The sequence below is a fragment of the Onychomys torridus genome, chromosome 9 (assembly GCF_903995425.1).
Source record: "Onychomys torridus chromosome 9, mOncTor1.1, whole genome shotgun sequence".
NCBI classification, from domain to species: domain Eukaryota; kingdom Metazoa; phylum Chordata; class Mammalia; order Rodentia; family Cricetidae; genus Onychomys; species Onychomys torridus.
This window is the reverse complement of record NC_050451.1, coordinates 106452614-106471556: the sequence shown is the minus strand read 5'-3', so window position 1 is coordinate 106471556 and position 18943 is coordinate 106452614. Positions and strand designations below refer to the sequence as shown.

Below are 18943 nucleotides of genomic sequence, written 5' to 3'. Positions count from 1 at the left end.
TCAGAGTGGACATCTTTTTTCCTTGGGTGGCAGAAATGTACTTCTACTTGGGCAGAAATGGCTCTGGGCAGAAAGCCAGGTGAGTCTGGAGCGGCTCCTGAGTTTCCTTCCCTCAGGGCTCACAGTCCTGCAGTGCCTGCGGTCATAGGGGGGGGGGGGGGGGGGGGGAGCCCCTTCCTGTGCTGTCCAATCTGATGGCTGTACAGTGGAGGGCAAGGCCAGTAGACCGGCACCAATTAATTACTCTTTCATGACAGAGGCCAGGAGTCTGTCAGCTGTGTTTGTGAACTGCCTTCCTCACTGATAATGTTAAAGGCATGTCACTGGTTTTTCTTTCTGATCCAACCATAGTATGACAGTTTTAAAAACAAAACACCAGTCTTAGGATTGATGGCACAGTTATGGTTGACTCCTGGTAACTTCTGCTATAGCGCTTGTGTGTGAACTTCCATGACTCAGGCTTTCGTTCCCTGGGTTACAGATGTGATTGGTGACAGGTAACCCTACACACTAGCAGGTCTTGTGTTTTACACAAATGGACACCCGTGTCTCCAGCTGTCGGTGCTCTTGCGACAGTGGGAGTCTGTAAATGCAACTGTTCTGACTCTTGTTTTCTCTTTGTTGTTTATGATCAGTTTAGGATTAGAGTATGATATTGTCTTCTCATTTCATCCATCCATCCATCCATCCATCCATCCTTCCATCCATCCATCCATCCATCCATCATCCATCCATCCATTCAGGGTGTGTGTGTGTGTGTGTGTGTGTGTGTGTGTAGCTCTGACTTAGCTCAGTCTGGAGTCTAACTCAACCTTCCTGTTTTTACCTGTTCAATTCTGGGATTGCTTACTTGAACTGTTAGAATTAGGTACCATGGCTGGCTGTGCCTTTAGTCCCAGCATTTGGGAGGCAGAGGGTGAGTTCCAGGACAGTCAGTGCTACATAGAAAAACCCTGTCTTGAAATAACAAACAAAACAAAACAAAATAGAATAAAATTAGGATTAAATACCTGTTCTTTTAAAATATACTGTGTATTTTCTGCATGGGAATTGACACATGTTTGAATGCAAACCTAGGTGCTAAAAATGTTTTCAGATAGCATCAGTGGTCAGAGTCAGCAAATTCTGTTTCTTTCCTTAGCACCTGTGTGCACTCTCTGGCTAATGTGGGGAGGGTCTGTTGTTGTTTCCCTTTTTTCTTCTTTTTTGAAACAGGACCTCACTGTGTAGACTCATGTGTGTGTGTGTGTGTGTGTGTGTGTGTGTGTGTGTGTGTGTGTATCTTTCAGAAATAGGAAGAAAGAAAGGGACTTGAAGGCTGTGTTTTAGCCCCAGGGTGAGAGAGAGCATTAAGCAGAAAATGGTATAATATGGTCTTTTTTAAATTAAAATTTCTTTTCTTGGAAATAGATTTTTTCCTCATATAACATATCCTAATCACAGTTTCCTCCCTCTCCCAGTCCCTCCCGTTTGTGTCTGCCCTCTGTCTGTCTCTCATTAGAAGACAAACAGGCTTATAAGGGAAAATAATCAACTAATATAAAGCAAAAATGAACACATTGGAATAGGACAGTGCAAATAAACAGAAAGAGCTCATGAAAAGGCACAAGAAACAGATAGAGACACAGAGACCCTGGGCATGCGGCCAGCTCCCAAGAGTGATTTGCTTCCCAGTGAGGCTCCCTTGGAGAAAAGGGACTTTCATTTGCCAGTGGTTATCAGTTGGCGATAGCTTCTGGGTCAGGGATGGGCATGTGTCCACCTCTCCTTTCAGTTCTAGGACTCATCTGCTGCAGACCCGTGCAGGTCCTGGGCTCCCATGCATTTTAGGTATAACATTTTTATTACTTTTTTGAGAATATCATACATGCATACATATCTTTATCATACCCCCCCTTTCCTCACTAATTCCTCCCAGATTCATTCCCATCCTCTCCCAACTATCTGTCTATCTGTCTATCTATCTATCTATCATCTATCTATCTATCTATCTATCTATCTGTCTGTCTGTCTATCTATCTATCTATCTATCTATCATCTATCTATCTATCTATCTATCTGTCTATCTATCTATCTATCATCTATCTATCTATCTATCTGTCTATCTGTCTATCTATCTATCATCTAACTACCTATCTATCTATCTATCTATCTATCTACCTATCTATCTATCTATCTACCTATCTATCTATCTATCTATCTACCTACCTATCTATTATCTATCTACCTATCTATCTATCTATCTATCTATCTATCTATCAATCAATCTATCTATCTATCTATCATCTATCTATCTATCTATCAATCATCTATCTTTATGGCCCACTGGTGCCAATTTGTGCTGACCATGTTCTCATGGGTATGGTGCCACCCACTAGGGTGTATTTTTTCTCTTTTCTTGCCTTGGTGGTCTGTACCTTGCTCTGTAGCCCAGGTTGGCCCTGAACTTTCTGTGATCATCCTGTCTCTGTCTCCAACTGTTGGAATTACAGGCAGATGTTACTCTGCTGGGCTATTTTATGACTGGAAACTTGTATTTGCATGGAGTTCCTTGTGTTCTTGTGGTTTTCCTTGTGTCTGGCTCTCTTTTGCATAACCACTGGCCAATTATCTGGTACTTTGACTGCCACCCTGTTTCTTCATTTGCTCCTCATCTGGGAATGAGGTATACAATACCTTAAAACAAAGACAGACAAATCACCTTCACCGTTCTAGGTTCCTTTTCAGACTTTAGCTCCATCCATCTACCCTCCAAGTCTAGTTTTGGGTCTGTTCCACGTAGCTGCCCCCACCTTTCCCTTCTCTGACTTCCCACGAGCTGCCCACTGACCCATAGCAGCTTTCCTCTGCCCCACAAGCTGTTCCTTGCCCTCCGTGGTCTCTCCTGCCTGCCGTGCTGGAGAAGGAGGTCTTCCCCCTTGTCTGTCTGCTACTCTGCTGCTTGCTCCCTCATGCTGAACCACACCTGCCTCTGCACAAGTTGAGCATTGCCTCTGGAGACAAAAGCTGTGCCTCGCAGTTGTGGATCTTCCTGGGCCTCTGGGTCCTCTTCCTGGCAGATACTCAGTCAAGGGGTGACGTTTCTCTTTCATTTGTGACTCTCTGAGACAAGTGAGGGCCCATTTTTGTATAAAGAGGAGAAAGCCAAGGCCATGTGTACTTAAGTGATGTCTCACAGAGAATTAATTGTGGATTCAATGTTAATAATCCATATTGTGTCATTTGCCTCTCCTTTCACTATCTCCGTAATGAACTGGTACAAAATTACTTTGGTAGGCTCTGAAGTACATGTGGTCATTCATTTAAAAAATGAGCTGGGAACTGATGGAAACAGATGCAGAGACCCACAGTCAAGCATTAGCCAAGCTCAGGGAATCCTGCTGAAGAGAGGGAGGGAGGATTGTAGGAGTCAGATGGGTCAAAGACACGACAAGGAAGCCCACAGAGTTGACTATCCTGGGCTCATAGGGGCTCCCAGACACTGTACCAACAACTGAGGAGCCTGGGACTGACCCAGGCCCTCTGAATATATATGGGACAGTTGTGTGGCTTGGTCTTCTTGTGGGACCTCAACAGTGGGAGCAGGAGCTGTCTCTGACTTTCACTGGCTTTTGGGGTCCTATTCCTCCATACTGGGTCAACTTGCCCAGCCTTAATACAAGGGAAGATGCTTAGTCTTGCTGCAACTTGAAATACCGTGTTTGGATGATATCCGTAGGAGGCCTGCCCCTTTCTGAAGAGAAATGGAGGAGGAGGGGTGTGGGGAAGGGGCAGAGCAGAGGTGGGGGGAGGGAAGACAGGAGGGAGGGGAAACTGGGGTCGAGATGTAACATAAATAAATATTTAAATAAAAGATGTAAAGATTAAAAATATGAGCTAGGACTTTCCCCTCACCTCTGTGTGGCTGTCCTTGGAGGACACAGCCGCCAGTGCCTGCCACTTTTACCACACATCACCTTGGCCTTTACATCAGATGACACCCCCGAAAACACGTTTCTCTGTTTTCTGGGCTGAACGGAGGATCATTATGAGATACAACTCTTCCCTTTGTTCCTTCATTCCAGGCCCTTCGTTTAAGTAACACGGCCATGGGGAAGACAACCACGGGCCAGATAGTCAACCTGCTGTCCAACGATGTCAACAAATTTGATCAAGTAGGTTCCAGCTCTGTCTGTTCCTGCCCTGATTTCCTCCCCCTTTAACCTGCTGAAATATGAGGGATTTGGTGTAGACCAGGATTCTGTGGAGGAGGTCACAGGAACTTTTAATCCCATCTCACTTCTGTGTGCAGCATAGATGTAGTCAGATGTGTTTATATTGTGGAGTCCTCTTTTGTGATATTGTCTGTCTGCAACACACCAATAATCAGAGAGCAGCATTCCTCCCCAACTTGGTTGACTCGATAATAGTCCTGAGTGGCGGCCCTCCCCTGCCCACTCCTTAACCTTTAGCAGATGGCAGTGGAACATCCAGCTACTTGTCTTTCTCCTTTTCTTTCTTCCTTTTTTTCCAAGACAGGGTTTTTCTGTGTAGTTTTGCGCCTTTCCTGGAACTTGCTTTGCAGACCAGGCTGGCCTCGAACTCACAAAGATCCGCCTGCCTCTGCCTCTGCTGGGATTAAAGGCATGTGCCACCACCGCCTGGCCTTTCTCCTTTCTTGAGGACCAAGTCTTGGAGGGCTGGAGTGTCCAGTATGGCTGTCTCCATATGGTACCTGGTACATATGAACACTTCGATAAGTCATGCCACATGGGTGATTCCTAACTAGACATTGCAACCCTCTCACCCCACACCCATTTTTCTATACCTACCTTATAGATTGATTGCAAGGTCTAGAACATTCTTGTATGATCTGTAGTGAACTACAGTCATTCCCTTTTCAGATTTTCATTAATCAAACATAAACTTCACTTAGAGCTTGGGATAAGCAAGATACTGTCCTAAGAACTCAGTCCTCCTGTTAGAGGTTCACCACATAAGCAATGGCTGCGGAATGTGGTAGGTCATAGCACAGACTTTTCTGAGATGTCGGGGAGATCCAGAGGAGATGGAGTTCAATTATGTGGCAGAGAGCATTCTGGGGATTGCTGCTCTCACATATGAGGGGGAATAAATGAGGTCATCCCTGGGATGGTGTAGTCCAAGCCATCCCATATCAGGGCCCATGGTCTATTGTTCATTGCACCAGCATGGTTTTTTTCTGCAGAAGATACTTGTAATTCTGCCTAAGTAGATTTAAACCTACTGTGACTGTTTCTGTTTGGATTCCCACCTTTTGGAGCATAAAGTTTCTGGCATGCATTTTCACCCACCTTGTTTTAGTTACAGTCCTAAGAATGTGTTGGCTTTGTATCCACAGGTGACAATCTTCTTGCACTTTCTGTGGGCGGGGCCGCTGCAGGCCATTGCAGTGACCATCCTTCTCTGGGTGGAAATAGGCATTTCCTGCCTAGCGGGCATGGCTGTTCTGGTTATTCTTCTGCCTCTGCAAAGCTGTATTGGAAAGTTGTTCTCGTCACTGCGGTAAGAGGAATGCCAGACCAAAAATATGCCCTGTTTGGTAATGCATCTGCCCGAGACTGCTACCCAGATACAAAATAAACACTTATTAGCTTATGTGCTCTACATATACTGCAGGCTCTTCAGGCTTAGCGGGGGAGGTCTTTAGAGGGGAAAGGTGAAGGTATGGTCTGGCTGCTCCCAACTGGCTTTTCAGTGTAGCCTCTTAAAGAGCATTCTTACTATAAGTTACATGTATGATGTTAGTTAAACATTAAGTAATAGTAAATCTACTTATCTTATTTTTGTATATCTTGTTACATCTATCTATCTATCTATCTATCTATCTATCTATCTATCTGCTATCATCTGCCTATCTTTCTAACTACCATCTATATATCCATCTACCCATCCACCCATCCATCCATTATCCATCCATCCATCCATCATCCATCCATCCATCCATCCATCCATCCATCCATCCATCCATCCATCCAGTCTATTGTGTGTCTATGAGGATCGTATCCACATGCTAATGAAAAGGTCAGAGGACAATTTGTAGAAGTGTTCTCTTCTTCTACTGTGTCAGTCCCAGGAGTAAAACTCAGATAGATCATCATGCTTGACAGCAAGGGATTTTACCAGCTGAGCCTTCTCATAATCCAAATCCAAATGTTACAGAGGGGTTCTCACATACGCATATCTATGTACTGTTTTTACTTCAGCATTTCTATTGAATTACAAGTTCTCATGGGGTGGGGCCAATCTCAATAGGGCCCTTCCGAAGCCTCGCTGTCCTAGCAGTGTGTGTCAGACACATGGCTGCTCACAAAAGCCTAAATGATGATACAGTGACCTTGACCTGAAGCAGGCACCGAGAATCAGAGCAAGTCTCCATCAAGATGTCTGGATTTGAGGCTGGAAAGGGCGGGGTGGGGGTGCCGTGTTGTTTGATGGTGCCGGGCTCTTTTCTTCTGAGTCTGCGTAGTTTCCTCTGCAGTGAATGTTCTCTCCCTTCCTGGCTATGAAGAAACCCTCCTGGTCCCGGGGACCCAGTTCTGCCTCCTGCCACTCGGAAGCTTTTGCTGACTCTTTTCCCGATGGGACGGAAAAGCGTCTGTGTCCTCTGCCCCACATTTGTTCCCGACTCATTCCACCTCCGTCAACTATGTCTGTGTCAGACTTGAAACTTCGTAGCCCTCACCTCCCTTCGGCGCCCCTCCAGGAGGTGAAGTGGTTGTCTCAGGCTCGCTTTTGGTTTTCCTCAACAAACATTGAAAATGCTCCATGATACTCACAGAGTCGGCAGAAATGGGACCCCCCTGTGCTGTGGGAGCATAGGAGCTTCGGGACCGACCACCTTTGATCCTGGGTCCCTGACTGTGCCTGTGATTGATGTGCAGAGGTTGGCTGCCTTCCCTGTGGCTCATCTGTCACATCTGTCCCCCCTCAGGAGTAAGACTGCAGCTTTGACGGATGCCAGGATCAGGACTATGAATGAAGTCATCACAGGCATGAGGATAATCAAGATGTACGCGTGGGAGACATCATTTGCTGACCTCATTACCAGTCTGAGGAAGTAAGTCTTGGTGTAGATTGTACTGTGTTGCGCACTTTTCTATTTCCTAATTTTACTGAATGAATTAGAGTTCTCAATTTGTTTCCTTGGTAATTCAACCCAGATATGATATGTGCCATCTTGCATGTGGCAGTAATGTTCAGTATGACGATCCAGACATCTTTTTAACCTGGGCTTCCATGGACCATTATTTTCAGGCAAAAGCTACCTCTCTCTCTCTCTCTCTCTCTCTCTCTCTCTCTCTCTCTCTCTCTCTCTCTGTGTGTGTGTGTGTGTGTGTCTTTTTCACTCTCATTTTGTTTTTGATGGTGCTGGGGATTGAATCCAGGGCTTTGCATGTTCTCGACAAGCATTGTACCATATACTACTAAGCTACGTGGCCAGCCTTCAAATGCACATCTTATATGCTTCTTACTGATAATAAAATGGAATTCCAAGTGTTTCTGAATGCTTCAAATTCTCTAAAAAATAATGATTCCAAGACACAAGAACGTGAGAAAATTCCATTTAAAATAAAGCTCTACTTGGTGTCAGTGCAGTGGGGGGGCAATGGAGATTGAGTAACCCTGTGTCAAGCCAGACTCAAAGAAGGGGTGTTATTCCTTCCAATGAGTATTATGGAAATATCATTTCCTTTGTTTTGTTTCAGACATGTATTTATTTTTGCACTCTGGCACAGGGACTTCATAATCTCTTGTAGCTCTGGACACCTGAGATTTTCATATCTGAAATACCCCTTGTCTGTGGGTTCTGCCAAGCGTGCCTCACCCAACAACACTCCTCTTCTCCATGCTCCATGTGTCTCTGCCAGCTATTTTTGTCTGTAGTTTTGGACAAAATCTTAGTTTTAGGGGTACAGTTCTCTCCTGAGCTCATGGAGGGGAAGGGTTGTGTCTCATCTATCCTTGGGTCACCTGTAAGGTACCTGACCTGGGACTTACCTTGAGGTATGCTAGTTGAATGTGTCTGTTTGAGTCCTTGATAAAATCAACTCAAAGGGACCCAAACTGTTATCCTGTACCTCTAGCAGTGTTTGGTTGGATGAGTAAAGTGGGTTAGTGTCCTGTGTGGCTTTACTGAAGCTGACCCCAGAGAATGTGCTAGCCACTGATTCTGTAGTGTCACAGGCCATATAAAATTATTTATTACATGTGTGCATGTTTTCATGTGTGTAGGTATACCTTTGTGCACATGTATTTACATGCATGTGCAGGCCAGAGGTCCCCCTCAGGTACTGTTCCTGAGGATCCCACCACCTTATTTTTTTGAGGCAGGGTTTCTCACTGGGAACTGGGGTCCAATGACTCAGCTAGGCTGGTCACCAGTGAGTAGTAGGGACCAGTCTTTGTCTCCTCAGTGCTAGAGATGCAGAATGACATTTGGGTCACTTAGAGTAGATTTTATAAAGCATTCAACTTCATCCTACTCACATACCTGAAGGTAAGTCCTGGACCAGGCACCTTACAGGTGACCAACAAGTGAGTGAGACACAGCCTGTGCCCTCTGAGCTCAGCATCTTGCTGGAGGAAAGAATAGCTCCCCTAAAACTGTTGAGTGTCCCTTAGGCAGAAATAGCTGGCCCAGAGCTCCATGGGGCACAGAGCAGCATAGACTTGTGTATATGGATGCTATGCTCTGGCTTGGGTTCTCATGCTAGCATGGAAGCTCTTTGAGACATCTCTTTTGCCCTCACGGTTTATCTTAACACGTGTGTACTACCTAACAAGGGGCCTTATGTGTGTGACATTGATGTTGGCATTTCTATGTGAAAATCTGTATATGTCTCTTTTCTAGGAAGGAAATTTCCAAGATTCTGGGCAGCTCCTACCTCAGAGGGATGAACATGGCATCCTTTTTCATCGCCAACAAAGTCATCCTGTTTGTGACCTTCACCACCTACGTGTTGCTTGGCAATGAGATCACAGCTAGCCACGTGTTTGTGGCAATGACTCTGTATGGTGCTGTGAGGCTGACAGTTACACTCTTCTTCCCCTCAGCCATCGAGAAAGTGTCAGAGACAGTGATCAGCATCCGGAGGATCAAGGTTCGTGGGAAGTACAGGGTTTTTTGTTTTGTTTGTTTATTTGTTTTTCGAGACAGGGTTTCTCTGTGTAGCTTTCGGAGCCTGTCCTGGATCTCACTCTGTAAATCAGGCTGGTCTCGAACTCACAGAGATCCACCTGCCTACCTCTGCCTCCCGAGTGCTGGGATTTAAAGGCACATGCCATCACCGCTCGATGTAAAGGACAGTTTTAACGTTGGAGGAATCTCCTGCATCACATGATTCCTTTGGCTTAGTGTCACTTTGTCTCTGGTGAAATTTAACCCTATGAATGCCAAACTGTTAGTCAATCCAAAATGATGTATGATGTCCTGTTTGTTAGTGTGCTAAAAGGCAGAGGAATTCCTGGTCGTTTATGGGCCCAATATAAATAGCAACGGCGCAGGGCGCTTGATGGATGAGTGGTGGCTGCGGAACAAGGGAAGTGTGTCCAAGCAGGAAAAACACGCAAATTTCATAGAGCAGTGGTTCTCAACCTTCCTAACGCTGCCACCCCTTAATACAGTTCTTCATGTTGTGGTGACCCCCAACCATCAAATTACTTTGTTGCTACTTCATAGCTATAATTTTGCTACTGTTATTAATTGCAATGTCATTATTTGCTATGCAGATGGTCTTAGGTGACCCCTGTGAAAGGGTCACTGGAATCCAGAAGGGGTCGTGACCCACAGGTTGAGAACTGCCATTCTAGGCTCACTGGACAAGTGGATGGGGACTGAGTCCAGGCCTGAGTTGAGACAATTCTTTTTGAGGCTGGAGAGCCTTTGCTCCTTAGAGAGACAGCGGCCTGAACCAAACAAGCCCTGTTTAAGAATAGTTCTCTCTCTCCTTCTTAGCTGCTGGGCCTGTTCCTCTCTCACTCCACCTTTCCCCTGCGGTCTGCTTTTCACTCTTGCTTCCTCTTTGAAGAGCCTTCCTCTGGCTGGCATTTCCCTCAGCCAGTCTGCTGATTTCCACCACACTTACCTCTGCTTTTCTTAAGTAGCTACTCCTAAACTGCTCAGGGCAGATCGTGTAACCTTGATACTGGTCTGTAACGCAATGGCGTTAAGTGTTGGTGTGAAGGTGACTGGGGTGACTTTGTTTGGTTTCTGGTTCTCAGTAGCCTTGCTTCTCCAGTAACAGATCAACTTAGTCATCTTGGGGCCATAGGGGAGGGGGGCAGGCTTGCCATAAAAGCCAGGATTTTTTTTCTTTGCCCTGAAGTCTCTGATTTATTTTCCCAAGTATTGCCTGGAGTCCTTGGGCCTGAATTGTGCACCTCGGTCACTCCCCAGAGTTTAAGGGATACTTGGAGGAGAGGGGCCAGATAGAATGTAAGAACCAGGGAATGGGGAAATTGTAGCTGGAGTTTTCCTGTGTCTACCCAGCTCCTGCAGACACTCAGACCCAAGTAAACACACGGAGACTTACATTACTTATAAACTGTGTGGCTGTGGCAGGCTCCTTGCTATCTAGTTCTTATATCTTAAATTAACCCATTTCTATTAATCTATAAGTTGCCAAGTGGCTTGTGACTTACCTGTACTTTTACATCTTGCTTCTCATGGTAGTGGCTGGCAGCATCTCCTGACTCAGCCTTCCACGTCCCAGAATTCTCCTCTCTGCTATCCCTACCTATACTCTACTTCCTGCCTGGCTACTGGCCAACCAGCATTTTATTTATCGATCAATTAGAGCAACATATTCACAGCATACAGTAAGACATCCCCAGCAGATGATGTGTAACAAAAAGTTGTCTTCTGGACTTGACAAAGCCGTTGTGCTCAAACTCACTGCAGATATGTGTATCTGCGCAAGACCTTGGAGAAACTGAGCCTGTCAACATTTCATCATGGACGGAAGAGCCACCCATGAAGCCCAGCCTTCCCTGAAGACCTATTGACAGTTAACAGTTGTTGGTGGCAGGTGTGTCATTTTCCTCAGCAATGTGGCCAACGACATTTTTCCCTTGTTCCAGCGAATAATTTCTCCCCCACATTCTGCCAAGAAACTCCAAGTGGTTCACACAAAAGGAAGCCACAGAAGTAGCAGGGGCTTATGGAGAACGTGGGTTCCAGCGGGGGAGGGGAGGGATAGGGAGTGGGAAAGGGGGTAAGATGATGACACTTTATTGTATACACGTGAAACTGTCAAACATTACATACCATTACTGCCCATGGAAGAGCTCAGTTATGTAGGGTTAGTTCTGCACAAACGAGTTTTTTATTCCTTCTGACAGTGGCCAAGCAGTGTTGTTGAGATGGCCCATACCATTCAACTGCAGTTTTCTTTTCTTTTCTAAACTTGCAAATCTGGGAAGACAACATGTGGGGATATATTTTGGCTCTAGCTCATTCTCGGTGTATCATGTAGAACTTTTCCCTGCTGTGGCTTCACACTGTGTTAATCTGTTGTAATTTTGCTGTTGCTATACTTGCTTCCCCAAGGCTTCAGAGCTATTGCATGGGTAGCACAAGCCAGGTTGTCTCCTCATCCTTTGCACACAACAACAGTCACTAAGTGTTGGCACCTACTGTCCCTGCCGTACAGAGCCAGTACCTCTCGGAGGGCGGCTGGTGCCCAGCTTGTGTGTGACAGAGCCTGGGTCCTGCTGAGACATCTGGTTCCTTAACCACTGTTGTATTGACTGCACTGCTTAGGACCTTTGAGGATGCAGAATATTGTAAGCCTTGTAAGAGATTTCTCTCCTTCCTGTGGATGTGGGTATTTGGACTCTGGGTTTGTGGCTGTCCTGATCACACTTGGTTTCTAACACATGGCCCTGCTCTCTGTTACATCCCATATCCCTCTCCAGCATTGGGCGTTGCTCCATGAGTGCCTTCTGCCCTGAGTTCAGCCATTACTGATGGATGGATTCTCTGGTGAGCTTCCACAGTTCTCTCAGTGCTTAGTTTTCCGCTGTGTAAGACTGGTGCACACTGTCACTGGCTACCTAAAGGATGCTGGGTCAACACTATTGGTAGAAATGACAGTTACAGGATGTGCCAGTTGTTACTATGGTGATAACATACCTGGGGTCCTTGTGTGAAGGAGGGGAGGCATTTGGGGGCTGGAGGGTCACTAGGAGGTTCAGTGGGGTATGTGTTGGGAGAGGTGTCTGAAGAAGGTGCTTAGTGGTGTCCAGATGGTTGTGGTGTTGAGGAGTACTGTCAAAGGGGGCAGATACCACGAAAGGTAGAATTCTAAAGACGTAACACATTTTTTTAAGTTTTAGAATGAAAAATGACGTGGGTGTTGTTTCCTTTCGAGTTCTGATGGGATGCCTGCTTTAGTTCCCTCTTTGTCAGTGACATTTGCCTGTGGGTTCAGAGCTCCATGGTACAGCCCTTTCACAGAGAGTTTATTGTTCTCATGCAAAGCTACTTGTGAGGTTTTGTGTGGAAGCAAAAGGTCCCTGCTTGTCACAGTTGTGGAGGCTGCTGGTGTGAACTCCACGTCTCAGCCGAGCCATGCTCATTCAGAAGCCAGAGGGGACAGTCTTCCTCTCCTGACTTAGCATCCAGGGGCTGCTGGGTACCATTCCAGTCTCTGTCCCCAAGGCCATGGTTGTTTTGTGCCTGTGTATCTATATTTCTCATTAAAGAAGCTGCTGTGTTGGATTTAGGGCCCACACATGACCTTGTCTTTGTTGTATCTGAAAAGATCCTATTTCCAAATAAAGACAACTTCCAAGGTTCTGAGGGTAATAAGGACTCCAAGACATGTTTCTAGAGGGGTGTCTTAATCTGTTTGTGTTCCCATAACTAAACTCCAGAATTTATGAAGAACAGAAATTTGTTTTTCATGGTTCTGGGAGGTGTAAGGTCAAGGTTCAGGCAGGTTTGGCTCTCTGTTTACTGTTTCCAGTATCATAACTCTCTGCCTTGCTCTGGAGGGCCGGGGCATTGTGTCCTCATGCGGTAGAAGACCTAGAGAGCTGTATGCTATATGAAGCCTCTCTCATAAGAGCTTTCATCCCATTCACAGTAGCAGAGCCTGTATTGTAGTTTAATCACCCCTTTAAAAGACTGCCTCTTAAAATTGTGTTATTGCATACTAGGGATCATCGCTTAGACTCTGCAAGTATATTAGTTATAAGCTCAGCCCAAAGACCCACCTCATTTTCATCATTATTAGCATTTATTAACTTTTACAAAATAACGGGTTTCGTTATGACATTTCTCTCTCTCTCTCTCTCTCTCTCTTTCACACACACACACACACACACACACACACACACACACACACACACACTGATCATCCTCAGTCTCTTCTCATTGTACTGTTACCTGTAAGAAAAGAGAATTCTGGGAGGTGGAAGGCTGAGGCGGGAAGATACTGCCAGCTGCCGCCGCCATGACAAGAAAGAGATAAGGTACTGGTAAGCCACTCTATTCTGCCTGCTGCCATGCTCCCCACCATGATGAAAATGGACTGACCCTCTGAAGCTGTAAGCAAGCCCCCAGTTAAATGCTTCCTTTTATAAGTGTTGCCTTGGTCACGGTGCCTCTTCACAGCAATAGGACAGTAATCTAAGACAATAGATTTAATACATTTAAATATAAAAATAAAACCCGCTGAGTCCACTTGGTGCTGCTCATGTGTGTATGTTTTTAGGGCTGAGCACTTGGTATTGGAGAACCAGTTCGTGGCCTCATCCTAGGGAAAACCGATTTGCCCTCTCTCAGCAGCCATTAACTGAATGTTATCATGTTGGCCATTAAGTTTCAAAACACTAGAGCCATACTGGGGAGGACACAGTTCACTTGACTACGAGTTCCAGACTAGTGGGATGTTCTATAGTATTAGGAACCCTGAATCTTCCTCATCTCTCTGTGTGGCCTTATGGGAAATGGGTAGAATGGGAGATGACCCTATTGAGTATCATCTTCTGAGGCTGCAGGTGGGCTTGAAGAAGGTAACCATTATAGTCATCATCTCCAGGCCTCAGCTTGGGTCCCATGGTGGTGCTTGGACACCTAGAGGTTGTTCTAGACTGCCATGTACAAGCCGGATGTTGGGGGTTTTGTTCTTACAGATGACCGACATCAGGTTTTAAGGACAATTAGCAGGATGTGCTACCTAGTCACTGCTGCAGGGGAGGACTGGTCTAGGCTGTTTCATTTCTGTGACACCTTGGTTGTTTATTTTTGCATATAAGCTTCGTTTATTTTATGATACATTGTGGTGTGAGCCTATTCTCTTATTAATATCATTTGCTTTTTTCTTTTGTTAATCTTTTATTTGCTCCCTTGGAATAAGATTTTTCACATTATATTCTCTGTCTCTCTGTCTCTGTTTCTGTCTCTGTCTCTGTCTCTCTCTCTCTGTGTGTGTGTGTGTGTGTGTGTGTGTGTGTGTGTGTGTGTGTAAAATCTAGGTTCCATATATGAATGAAGACATGGTATTTGTCTTGTTTTTCTGAGTTTATTTTGCTTTGTAGGATCATGTCTAGTTCCATCTATTTTTTTTGAAAATGACATAGTTTAGTTCTTTTTTATAGCCAAACAAAACTCCATTATGTCTGTATACCACATTTTCTTTTGCCATTCATCTGCTAATGGGTCCCACATGGAGGGAGATGTTGACGGATTACTCGGCTGTTGTGACTTGTGATAAGTGGAGCATGTGGAAGTTCCGGTGTGGCTTAGACACTTTCAGATATGTTCCAGCAGTGACAAGCTTAGACCCCATGGCTGTTTTATTTTTAGGGTTTCCTTTCTGAGGAACCTCTTTATTGCCAACTAATCTATATTCCCACCAGCCATGTTTAAGGGTCACGCCTGCCCCCCATCCTTGCTAACATTTGTTGTCATGTGTTTTCTCAGTGATAGAGATTTTGACTGAGTTGGGATTTCCCGGTGGTTAAGAATGTTGGGTGGTTTTCAGTGTTTGTTGCTCATTTGTACTTTGTCTTTTTTTAAAAATTCTTTTAATATTATATGCATGGACGTTTTGCCTGTGTGTCTGTGTACCATGTCCATGCCTGGTGCCCATAGCTTTGAGGAGAGGGCATTGTGTCCTCTGGAATTGAAGTTACTGGTGGTCATGAGCCACTGTGTGGATGCTGGGAATCAAGTCCAGCTCCTCTGGGAGAGAAGCCAGTGCTCTTAACCTCTGGGCTGGTTAGTTTTTTGTCAACTTGACACAAGTTAGGGTCATCTAGGAAGAGGGAGCCTCGATTGAGAAGACACCTCCATCAGATCCTGCTGAAGACATTTTAATTACTGGTTGGTTAACAGAGCCCAGCCCAGTGCTGGTGGTGCCATCCCTGGGCTGGTGGTCCAGGGTGCTGAAAGAAAGCAGGCTGAGCAAGCCGTGGAGAGCAATCCAGTCAGCAGCTCTGCTCCATGGCCTCTGCATCAGCTCCTGCCTACAGGATCCTGTTCTGACTCCCTTCAGTGATGGAGTGTGACCTGAGAACTGTAAGGTAAAGTTCCTCCCCAGGTTGCTTTCGGGCATGGTGTTCATCACAACAGTCGGAAGCTGTGGTAGATGTCCACTGGAACCATTTCTCCAGCCTCCGATATGTCATCTTTTGAGAACTGCCTGTTGCTCACATATTGATGGAATGACTTGAGGCTCTCGGTAATTAGTTTTTTGAGTCCTTTAGATATTCTAGATATTAATCCCCTGTCAGATGACTGGCTGGGAAAAATTTTTCTCCCAATCTTTAATTATCTTTTAACTGTTGTTTTCTTTGCCATGTAGAAGCTTTTCCAACCCATTTGCCATTTTACATCATTAATTTTCAGAAAGTCCTTTTCAGAAAGTCTTTGCCTGTGCTTGTAATTTCAAGTGTTTTCTGGTTTCTCTAGCACAATGGTTCTCAACCTGTGGCTCAATAACCCCTTTAGGGGTTACATATACTTACTTTATGATTCATAACAGTTGCAAAATTAGAGTTATTAATTAGCAGTGGAAGTAATTTCATGGTTGGGGGTCACTATATAGCATGAGGAACTATATTAAACAGCATTGAGAAGGTTGAGAATCACTGAGTCTAGTAGTTTCAGAGTTACAGGTCTGGCCTTGGGGTCTTTGATCCATTTTGAGTAGATGTTGCTGCAGGTACTCTGATTGAGGAGCATGAGGGCCGTTTGTTAGCATTAGATTATTACAGTCAGCAGGGATCTGTCATTCAGTCACGTCGTGATGAGCAGCTGCTGACTGGTGGAACACAGCAGGGAGGGAGATGGAGCCGATCCTGTTGTCTGGGTGGCTGGGAGAAGATGCTTTCAAAATGCATTTTAGAAGTCACTAAGGGAGAGTGGTGGCTCTGAGGCCACTCAGCAGCGAGCTGTGATTCCTTGATGTGACTTTCAGAAGGGGTGGCGGGCATCAGGAAGATGGGAAGATGGCCCTTTCTCCAGTCTCTGCCATGGGTCCCGTGTTCTGCAATTCCAGCCTGACTAGATTCTTGAAGACCCAGGAACAGCCTCCGTCTTTCTTCTTCTGGCTTTGGCATGATGTCTGGCACATGAGCATCCAGTAAATATTTATCAAATCATGTCCTATCATCTCTTGTGTTTACTGTTAAAAAATCAAACCAAACCAAAATGACAGCAATGTCCAGTTCTATATGTGTTCAATTGCTTATCAATGTTTTCATTTTAGGAAGGACCTGGTGTACTTTTTCCGAATATTAGAAAGACTTTGCTCATGTATCTGAAATCTATGTGTATGAGAACACATAGATGTGTGTATTTGTGTGTGTGTAATATATAATCTGTTAGTGCATAGCATGTTCTGCTGTGACTTGACACTATGTTTCAAAGTATTTTTATTATATATTTATTTATTATGTGTGAGGGGACACATATGTCAAGGCATGTATGTGAAGGTCAGAGGACAGCTTGTGGAGTCTCTCCTTTCACCCTTGAGTCCTAGGATTGGATTCAGATTGGTGGCACTTTCAGCTGCTAAGGCAGGTCTGTGGTCTCATGAGTTGACACTTTAAATACAGTTGGTAAAATAGTCCTTAGGCTGTAAGAAGTCTGATATTGCACTTCCATAAAAACACTGTTTTGTTTATACTTTTGTTTCTGTAGTTAAAATAGTCCACGTTTTTCCTTTTCTCCAGAACTTTCTGCTACTTGATGAACTACCACAGCACAAAGCCCAGGAGCCATGTGATGGTAAAGCCATAGTGCATGTGCAAGATTTCACCGCTTTCTGGGACAAGGTAACAAATCCCTGTGCTTTCCTAGACCCAGTGGGTGACACGGATGAAACAGAATTTTGACAGTTTTACAAAGTCTATGAAAGGCGACTGCTCATATCCTAAAAATTTTATAAAAATTCTCAAAATCCAAAAAACTGTGATCCTAAAGACTTTGAAAGTTGTTCTTTAAAAAATTATTTTATTTTATGTGTGCATGTGGGTCTGAGTCCATGCTTATGTGCAGTTACCCACAGAGGTCAGAAGACAGCATCAGATCCTCCTGGGACTGGAGTTAGAGATGGTTGCAAGCCACCCTGTGGGTGTTGGGGACGAAACCCAAGTTTTCTGGAAGAGCAGCCAGTGCTTTTAATTGCTGAGCCCTTTCTCCAGCTCTTCAATGCTGTCATTTATCTCATTCTCACAAAAATGGTTATCATTGCCCTAAGTTTTGACATTGGCAATGTACAGGACTGGGCAGATGAGGGTCCATGTGGGATGAATTAACTGTGTACATTCTAGATTGTCGTAGATTTTACCTTGTTTTCATATCCTCTTAGAACATATTCAACAGAGTCTGTGATTTGTGCTTTTTCTGGGGGTCAGAGTGGGGACCCCAGCACTCTGCCTCTGGTTACCTGAGTGGCAGCCTGCAGGGAGGAGGCAGCAGGTCAACACAGTAAGCTGCCTGGGTGCCTAGGTGTAGGTTCACACATGCTGAGTTAAACAGGCCAGGCCAGGAGGAGTTCCCACATTGGATTCCATGGGACTTTCGGGCAAATAGGGAGAGTACCAGGGACCACCGTGAGGAAGACTCAGAACGCCCCTCTGCCCCCTCCGGGGCCTCCCCCACTCAGCATTGGCTCTGCTGTGCAGAGCTCCTTTCAGTCTGAGAAACAGAGCCCACTGCGCGGGAGCGTGAGTGTTTTCAGTAGATGGGTGGTGGCAAAGAGGAGGCAGTGGTGCTGCTGGAGACAGGCAAGGAATGAAGGTGCTCCCAACCTCAGAGTGAAGGGAAACACCACTGACACACTGGGAGCACCGCTGGGATTGCAGGGCGTGAGAGGTGGCGCAAATTCAACCAGCCTCCGATCACTCTTCCTTGGCAGAAGTTGAACTGGCCAGAGGGCCTAGGAAGTGTAGTTTATCTGAGTTAAGAATTCAGCTGAAAGCCAGTTGGAAGCTGAGCAATACTCCTTCCCAGCTCTCCTTCACCTCCCCTTGCACTGTGGTACACATGTCAAACCACAGACTCCTGCTCTCTTTATATGGCTGCCCATGTTTAAGTACTGTGTGGCCTGCATCACATTCTCCTAATTCTGCTGTAATGCTGGCAGCTCTCCCCACAAACCAACAGTGTGTTCCCAGATATGGAAAACCACATCAGTGCATTCTTTACACTTGGAAATGCCTGCAAGGTGCTTTATCTGGCCTGGAAATTTATCTTTAATTTCTTGGCCTGCACAGGTACATTTAAAGTGTTGCTAGGAACCAGGGCCAAAATGCCACTGTAAGCGCTGTAGGTGAACACAGCTGGATGAGACACAGCACTGTAAGCGCCCTAGGTGAACACAGCTGGATTAGACACAGCACTGTAAGCGCCCTAGGTGAACACAGCTGGATTAGATATAGCACTCACTGTAAGTGCCCTAGGTGAACA

General features: G+C 45.3%; 1 protein-coding gene across 1 annotated transcript in view; it reads left to right on the top strand.

Moving 5' to 3' along the window:
- Abcc4 (ATP binding cassette subfamily C member 4) overlaps positions 1–18943 on the top strand; it is a 211006-nt gene that overhangs the window by 63001 nt on the left and 129062 nt on the right. Inside the window, exons 5-9 of the mRNA XM_036198541.1 lie at positions 4065–4154; positions 5360–5523; positions 6953–7078; positions 8873–9122; positions 17206–17307. Coding sequence (XP_036054434.1) covers positions 4065–4154; positions 5360–5523; positions 6953–7078; positions 8873–9122; positions 17206–17307 — 732 coding nt within the window. The remainder of the gene's footprint in view (positions 1–4064; positions 4155–5359; positions 5524–6952; positions 7079–8872; positions 9123–17205; positions 17308–18943) is intronic.